Source organism: Halichoerus grypus, chromosome 13 (assembly GCF_964656455.1).
Source record: "Halichoerus grypus chromosome 13, mHalGry1.hap1.1, whole genome shotgun sequence".
Taxonomy (NCBI): Eukaryota; Metazoa; Chordata; class Mammalia; order Carnivora; family Phocidae; genus Halichoerus; species Halichoerus grypus.
Genome location: NC_135724.1, coordinates 2552030 through 2560618, shown reverse-complemented (window position 1 = coordinate 2560618; position 8589 = coordinate 2552030). Strand labels below are relative to the sequence as shown.

The window sequence follows — 8589 nt, the reverse complement described above, 5'->3', positions numbered from 1 at the left end:
GCAGGGCAGGCTCCCCTGGCGTTGGCATTGGGGTGGATGCACACAACACAGGTCTGGGGGCCCCAGACAATAGGCTCGTGTCATCCCAGGACCGTCCCAGCACGGGGGCTGCCCTCCTTACGCTCACAAGGGCAGACAGTCTCTCACGGCTGCTGCCGAGACGGAAGGGAACCAGGACTTTAGTTAAAAGCAAGACAAAACAAAGATTTCGGCTTATCTTTTTGAAACAGAATTCTTGTAACCGCGAACAACGACACACACAGAATTTCCCAAATCCCCCATTATTGTCGATGCCTTAGTGTGGCAAAAGGTAGTTTCCCAGAGTTTCTTCAGCTCACGTTAACAGGTGTTTGGTTAAGGTAATAGATTGTTGAAAGATAAGTTGAAAATTCTCCTGTGAGTTAGCGAATCCGTGCCCTAGCCGTGACCTGTGTTCCATCCTCTCTTACTAATGCGGAGGCCCCCGGGGGTAATGCACCTGCTCAGCCGGCACGTGCTGGCGGCCCAGGCCGCGCAGCACAGCCCACACCGCGTCACCCCCAAGACATGGCCTTTCACCTTCGCTCTGCTGGGGCTCACATTCTGCAGCCCAGAGCAAAGATAAAAGAAGACACCATGCAAGTATCATTAAAAGTTTATTATTTTATTTCAATATTCAAGGACAGTGTGTACTTCCCACGAGCGCCCATCTCAGCGCATGCTGTCTGGGCGTAGCCCCGCGTGGAGATCACTCGGCCAGCGGTCGGCTCAGAGATGTAGAGTGTGTGTGTGTGTCACGCAGTTTGGAGGTTTTGTTTCTGAAATTTTGTTCCTTGTTCCCCTGTAACCCTCTCATCCTTGAGGCTATAGATTAATAGACATTATATTAAACCCCCACCGGACATCGGAATTAGGACGGGATTATGTTGACACGTTGACTATTCCTGTGTGCCTTCTAAGGGAGGACGATGCTGGTGGGGGCTCCTTGGAGGGCCTCTAAGACATACGCTAAAACCAAAAGGCAGGATCAGTATGTTACAAGGGGGGCACAGGAAAGGTCAGCTCATTAGAAAAGACATGATTCAGAGGAGCCCGTCTCTGCTCCCAGGGCCGGCCAGGCCCGGCCCCCACGACGTCCAGCTCAGTGATTCGGGAAGCGGGCCCTCCGAAGCCTATTCGCTATGCGCGTCCGCGTCTAGGATGCAAGCGGACGGAAGGTTATCTGTCCACCGAGGGTTAGTATTGCAGTGTGCACTGCCGTGGGAAGCGCACCGCTGGTCACCTCCCGCAGCGACCAGGGTGACGCCGTGAGGCCACCCAGAACACTCCTCCAGTCCCGCTCTGAGACGAGCGTCTCCCCGGACCTCTGCTGGGCTCTGGGGGAACAGGCTGTTGGCAGAAGCCGCTCTGGCTCCCGCGTACCTCACCTCATTTCCAAGAAGATCCTGTTTCCTGTTGGGGCCGTGGCCCAGCCCAGCCTTGCCTCCCGGTCCCCTCTCTGCCGCGCCCGAATTCCGCTAACCGCGTGGGGTGGGCCGCCGCCTGCAGAGGGCAGGCGCCCCCTCCGCGCCCACCCCACGGGACTCTTCACCGCTGCCCGCCCGCACTTCACGTACCGAAAGCCCCCCGCGCCGCTCCCGACTGCCTCATCCTGGAGGGAGAGTAAGTGTGTGTTAGGAGGTGAGCAAGGGGCGGGGAAAGCAACCAAAGGAAGCTCGGATCAACAGTCCTCACCGCCCTGCACATGTCCCTGTGTCCACGGCAGCGTCCACGGCAGCGCCACGAAGCCGAGGGATGCCGGGTCAGCAAAGCAAGTCCAAGGAGGGAGGAGGGTGAACTCGGAGGTGTGTCCGCGCACCGGCGCCCCGAGCCTGGGGCCGCGCCGCGGTGGAGGGAGCTCCGAGGACGCACTCGCTTCAGACACCAAGTAACTGCTTAATATTTTGTCTGTGTTCCCTCCATTTAGCTGATGGCCAGAAGCTGCAGCAGGTGCGGTGGGCCTGACCCCACCATGTGCACAACTCAATGGGCATTAGGCGGGAGGGTGTTTGCTACAAGTAGGGAGTGGATGTGGACGGTATTAAAATCTTAAGGCAGTTATATTAAGAAGCTGAGGACAGGTTTCTGGGACCACAAGGTAGGGCTTCAGCGTCTCGCCATGGGTGATCCAGAACGACTATCTCTTCCTCCCTGAGGAAAGGAAACACAGAGTTAGGCGACGTGCACGGGCAGCCTTGGCATCCGCGGCATCCGACCTCGCGCCAGGGTCCCGCCTGTGGGGCTGCTGGTGCGAACCCCCTCATCTGGGTCTGCTGAGGCTCTGATTCCATTTCTCACAACACGAGCAAGTGCTGATCCAGTTTTCAGGGACCCTCGGGGAGGCTCGCGGACCCTCATTCCCAGGACCCACGTCTCGCGCTGCCCTTCTGGGGGCGGAACGCCCAGCTGCTGTGAATGGGTACTTTGTTTCTAGAGATTCCAGGGTCACAGAGGGAAACCGTCTACACACGACGACAGGGACAGCTTCATCTTTGGGGAGATGGTGGTGCGGGGGAGCACGGCCGCCGCCATGTCCCCCGGGCAAGAGCCGAGCTGCACAACGCTGTCCCTGGGGACAGTCCTCTCTGGCCGCGCGGACGAGCTGGCCTCACTAGGAGTAGGTCGGCCTGAAGCCGTGTCTGGGGGAGGGGAGGAATGGGACCTGCGGGGAAGTCCTGCATTCCGTCCCCAGTTCCGCACCCGGCTGGGAAACTGTCTCAGCTGTGCATCTGGAAATGAGAAACTCTGATAATAGCTCGATGCAGTTCCCTAATGACTGGGAGAAATGCAGGGCTCTTCACCCAGTTTCCAGCCCACAGGGACGGACAGTCCGGGGTAATGGCGCCCCCTTAAATCCCGGGAGACCCACCGTCCCCACCCACCTCCTTGGAACCCTTCTCGCCTCTGCAGGGATTGTTCTCCAATGATGGTAACCACACCTGCGGACTCATTCAGCCCTATGCCCGTGGTCGGCCAGTTCGTGAACATTTCATGTAGTAAAATCTAATGAAAGCCATATTAATTGAAATTTGATAAATCGGAGCTTCCCTTGAACTCTATAGAAGCTTTAAAATTTCTAAACCACTTTGTACAAACAGAAATGCAGGAAAACATTGAACCCATTACAAACAAATGGTGCTCACACACTTGTGTTCGTCCCACACGATGAACGTGCTGCACAGGGACGGGGCTGGCCAGCCCGACCTGCAAGCATCTCACCCTGGCTGGGGCCAGGCTTGCATGTGCGACCCAGGCACAGAGACACGGTCCCCAGAGTCACCCCGTCAGCAGGAAATCCTTACCACCGCACACCTCTGGGTTCCCACCTGGGACGCTCGGGGGCATGAAGACTCGGGGGGAGCCCAGAAACGGTCTGGGACATCGCAGGTGGGTCAGATGCGGGTGCCCGCCTGGCCAGGTTCTGGGCCACTCGTGGAAACATCACTATTCTGAATGCACTGCTGGGTTTGGACCCAGAGCTCCTACAGGTTCCTCATCCTCACCGTCTCATTGCCACGGTGCAGAATCGGGCAGACACATCATGATGACCTCGGTTACTTGAATGTGCGGGTAGAATTTGATACCCCTTACTCAGATTTGCTTTAGAATTTCCACTGAGGAGAGGATCACGCCTGCTTTTGACCAGACATGAAACGAGTCAGCACGCCTGTTGATTACCATTCACTTCACAGATTTAAGCCCTTTCCTGGATAGGACTGACCTTCCTCAAAAGCACAGTCCTGCCTCCCCTCACCTCTATGTGGGCCCAGCAACCACTGAATCTGGGCTCGTGGCAGGGGCCTCCACACACATGTGCTCACTGAGCCGACCCTGCCAGTAACCCGACCATGGGACACACCACACACACGACCCCATGATGACTATTTGGGTTACAGACCAAATTATTCCACCATAAACTGTGAAACCTTGATGTGTTAGTAAGCCAGTTAGAAAGCACACTCACCCAGGTTAAAGACCTCCTATCAAGGTGATTGGGGTGGAGCCTCGTGCAGGGCTGGCCAAGGCTGAGCCCGAGCCCGGGTGACCTGGAGCCCGCCGGAGGCCCGGGTCCTGCCTTTCAGCTGCCCGATCTCTGGGGCGATACCACCAAGCCACGCACAGCAGAGCCTTTTAGTGTTAAATCAAGTTGCCTACTGTGACCCCAACCGGTGGTCTGAGGGCAGGTGGAGCGAAGCGGACACTCCTGTTCTCATCCATGACCAGAAACCCCTAGAACATTCAGTTTCCATGGAAATGCATGCCTCCCCCAAAATGTGCCCGCCGGCCTGAAGACACAAGATGACGAAGCTTTCGCGTGGAGTAAGAATCCACGATGTGTTTGTCTGTGGCGCCCGGACACCTGCCGATGGACACGGCGGGGCAGGGTGCACGGCGTGCCATCTGGGAACTAAGCCCAGACTAACGTCCCCTCTTACTTGGGCACCTCATCTTCCTTTGTCTATGGCGATGCCAATCCCTCACCCAAGAAGGATAAACATGAAATCCTTCAGGAGTTATTTTTCTCTCGACAGGGTGCTGCGAGCATCCTGGGGCTTTTTGCCTTTTCTGATGCCTTTCCTGCCGTAACCCACAAACCCTGCCTTTTACAGGCTGGCATCCGTCTTCCCGATTATGGTTCGTTAGGTTGGAACGGGAGCTGACTGGCGCACCTTGCAAATCATCGTGGCTCTGGCTTAGAATCGGCTCTCACACCAAGAAGCCAAGAAGCGGATGGCCTCGGGCGGATTCAGAGTCACAAGAACAGCTGCTCGCTCGGCTGTTACTCTAACGAGAAAGTCCATGGGAACGTGGACCCAGACAATGGTGCTCCCTGGCCGTGTGCCTGTGCGAGCACCTGTGCAGCGATGAACTGTGATCCCTCGAGCTGTAAGTCAGCCTGGGGACTGTCCTGGGCTGCGCAGAGGTGCCACGTGCCCCGCTGGGGTGGGCGCATCCCTGTCCCTGATCCCCTTCCGGCCGTGAGCCCTCAAGTGCGGGCTGTTGCTGGGACCTCGGCTCTGCCGCCAAGCCCTGGATGGGGGGCTGAGAAAGCCCAGCCCCATTTTGACGCACGGCTGGCCTTTCAGCGTGAACACCTAAGTTGTTGGGTGTCATGGGACCTGGGTGACAAAGCCCTCAGGAGGGTCACAGGGGCCCTCTGTGTGGGGAGCCTCTCTTGCTGGTGGCACTCATTTCAACCATGTCTGTCCCCCACCGCGAGAACATGCTCTTGACACGCTCCCCTCCCCGAAGAGCATGCACTGATGCTCAGCAAGCACCTGCCAGGGTAACGAGTATGATGGCAGATGGACAGGGCTCCTGGGAAGCCTCTGGCCCCTGGCCGTGGGCACGGCCAGCCTGGCTCACAGCCGCGGGGGAGCGGACCTGTCACTGTGTTCTTTGGAGACCTCTGCCCACGGGGACAGCAGCTGCTTATGGGTCGGCCCTGTGCCCGAGGCTCTCGGGCGTCCTGCGTCCAGGCAGTTACAGGCTGCGGACGGCACCTACCCCGAGCTGTGGGTGAGCCCTGGAATTACTGTGAGCTCCGGGGCCCACGAGAGGGTCCGGGAATGAACGGAGGCCAAACAGGCCCCTCCCCATGCTGGGAAACTGAGCTTGGGATTGATCAGAGCCAAGAATGGGCCGCGGTGGGGCTCTCTGAGACTGGGCAGCATCCAGGCCCCTCGGCATCTTCTCACGCCCCTTCCAGCTGCCCTAACAGAGGCCCCAGGACCAGTGACTCCAGTGTGCGTATCAGGCAACCCCCGTGTGGTCCCTGGGATCTCTGCCTGCCTGACCAGCGATCTCCCCCTTTTGGTCACTCAGCTCCTGTTCCTTTTCTCAGGAGTCTGCGGCCTCGGCACTGGGAGCTTCCAGATGAGGTCGGCGCCCACGCCACCCCAGCCTCCCCAGAGCATGGGGGAGCCTCGTGTGGGACCCCTCACATGTCCTCGAGGTCCCCGAGGGAGCCTGGACTGGCCCCTGCAGATACGTCCTGGCCCCTGAGCCAGCCAGCCTGGCAGGTGAACCCCAGAGGGACAGTGTGGAAAGCCTGGAACACCCCTGCCACACCCCCCAGCGCATCCCTGGCATTGAGAAGGGTCACCTTACCAGTTTGAAGATTTTGGAAAGCGTGCCCTGGGCGTCATGGGCCCCCTTGAGTCCCTTGTGAGCTGGAGCTCTGCCTCCGTAGCCAAGTCCCGGCTTCTGCCCCTCGGCTCCCTGCAAGAGACCAGACAGCTCTCAGGGGGCCCGCGGGGCAGGGAGGGGCCCTGGGGGGGGGGCCGCCAGCGGAGCCAGGGCCGTGCTCCACGCCGCAGTGGGGGCCCAGCCCAGGCTGCCATGCGTGGGCAGACGTGCACCCAAATGCTCTCACGGAAAGATCAGACTCCTGACCCACTCCACCGTGTGGCTTTCAAGACAAGAGTGGCAAGGTCCAGCAAAACCAGGTGACCCGCCTTTGCCCACCTGTGTGCAGGAAGGGAGCACAGGGGCCGCTCTTAGCCCCAGGAGGCACTCCCCTCCTGGGCTGGGGGGTCCCTGTCTGCTTCTCTGTGCAGACTCCTCACATCTGCCCCCTTCTGCTGGATGTCTGGAGGATATGGAGCTTGGCACTTAGCAAAATTTTGAGGCCCATACTTTTCTAAAGCAGAAAGACAAGCTTCAAATTCTCTGGCCTGGATGAGGCTCTCGCCAGGATGACCAGAAACCAGCTCCCCTGGCCACGGCTTGGGTGCCCTGACAACGGGTGTGTGGCCCCTGCTGGGGGTCCCGGGATCTCGGCTGGTCATGAAGGAGGGAGGGGGCAGGTCCGGCCAGCAAGCCGTGTCCCTGCCGCCGCGCACCAGGGCACAGCCCCGGGCACCCAGCGGCCTGCACGGAGCCCTAGCTCTCCACTCCCTAGCTGTGTGACCTCGGGCAAGCGTCAGGGCCACTTGGACCCTCAGTTTCCTCTTCTATAAAACGCAGATAAAGCGGCCCCTCCTTCTGGGAGTTCACGGATGCGCTGCTCTGTGAACAGAGCCTGTGGGCTCCTGGCACGTGCTCGCGGTCGTCCCAGGAGAGGCCAAGCCCGGCTCCCGGCGCCAGGGCCCCCCTCGCGCTGGAGGGAGGACCTTCCCTGCGAGGCACAGAGCAATGGCGGCTGACTGCTGACGGGTGAGGACATCCGCGTCCTAGGACTAGTCTGTTTTTGAAGATGCTTTACTTTCAAATGGCAACATCCCCCATGGACACGAGGAAGGAGTCGGGGGGCTCGGGCAGACACAGGGAGGTTAGCGTTTGCGGTACGGGGCCCTCCAGCCTCGGGCACCACGTCACGCGGGCGCCAAGCAGGCCGGGGGGACTCAGGTAAGGTCGCTGTCTGGCCTGCGGGTCTGTCTTCAGCGGACAGGGTCTGAGCTTTCAGATTCTGCCAGCAGGACGGGGAGACTCTCTATGGTCTGCTCCTAACAATCTAGTCAAGGAAATGACCTGCCCTCTGGTGGAGCCCCAGGTCCCTCTGCCTCCGCCCACAGGCCTCGCAGTGTGCACACGCATGGGCTGGAGGGCGCGGAACCCATGCAGGGAATCCCCCATCCTAGCGGTGTCAGGGAGGGGCTGGGGGGCAGGTGCAGCAGGTAGAGGGTGGGCAGCCCTGGGGTCCAGAGGTCTCCATGGCTGCGCTCGCTCCGGGACATCCCACGGAGGGACAGGTCACGGCTCAGCGCGCAGGTGCCCCACGGAGCCTCACAGACCAGTGCTAAACCCTCCTGTCTCTTGCTTTTCTCCAGAACTAGGAGCTTCTGAGAACAAAACTCAAGGGTAGGTTTTCAGATTAAATAATCTGCTTGACTTTTCCTTGGTCACTTCTATCTTTGGACAACCTGGAATTTACCAAGAAGTGTTCAACAGAGTTTAGAAGAAGAATGGGCGACTTTCATAAACTCCAAGCAGGAAGGCAGTCCTGTAGCTCGAGGAAATGGACACACAAGCAAATGAAATACGGAGGGGGATTTTGCTTTGGAAAAGAAAGAGAAACTGAGTAAAGATTAGTAGCCCCAAAATGGAGGCGCGGAGGGAAGGCAAGGTCTTTCTGGTTAGCTGCTGGGTGAAGCGGGCTCTAAATGCCCGGAGGGAGGAAGGGCCTCCTCCCCCGCCCCGCACGTCCCCCGGTGACTCCGCATCGTGCCCGAGAGTCCATGCCTAGAAAGTCAGGAGGCAGACCAAGGGGTTACCAAAACAAGAGTTCCTTCTGCAGTGTCATCTGGGTCTCCTGCTGGCACAGAAAGTCAGAAATTAACTGGCTGCGAGGCCCAGCCCCCGTGTTTCCTACCCTCTTGGCCCCTTTATGCAAAGTCATCAGCTTTGGAAAAGGCTCAGATATATTTGTATAAAGTGTTCCAGCAAATTCCATGTAAGAACGTGCTGGGGCAATCCAGGAACCTTATGGAACCCTCTAGCTTCTCCATGGGCCTCCCCTCCTCGCGCCTCTCCCCCTCACTGTTCTCGCTTCCCTCCTTCCTTCTCTGTCTTTTTTGTAAACTCTAGTCGTCCACGTGTGTGATGCTTATTAACTGAGCACCAAATATA

The 8589-nt window shown here is 58.7% G+C and overlaps 1 protein-coding gene across 4 annotated transcripts in view; it reads right to left on the bottom strand.

Moving 5' to 3' along the window:
* Positions 1-622: 622 nt before the first annotated feature.
* Positions 623-8589, bottom strand: part of MBP (myelin basic protein) — an 88713-nt gene continuing 80746 nt past the window's right edge. For all 4 annotated transcript variants that reach the window (XM_036093748.2, XM_078060164.1, XM_036093746.2 and 1 more), the window contains 2 exons: positions 6130-6240; positions 623-2169 (listed from right to left, as the gene is read on the bottom strand). In XM_036093748.2, coding sequence (XP_035949641.1) covers positions 2125-2169; positions 6130-6240 — 156 coding nt within the window. In that variant the 3' untranslated portion in view covers positions 623-2124. The remainder of the gene's footprint in view (positions 2170-6129; positions 6241-8589) is intronic.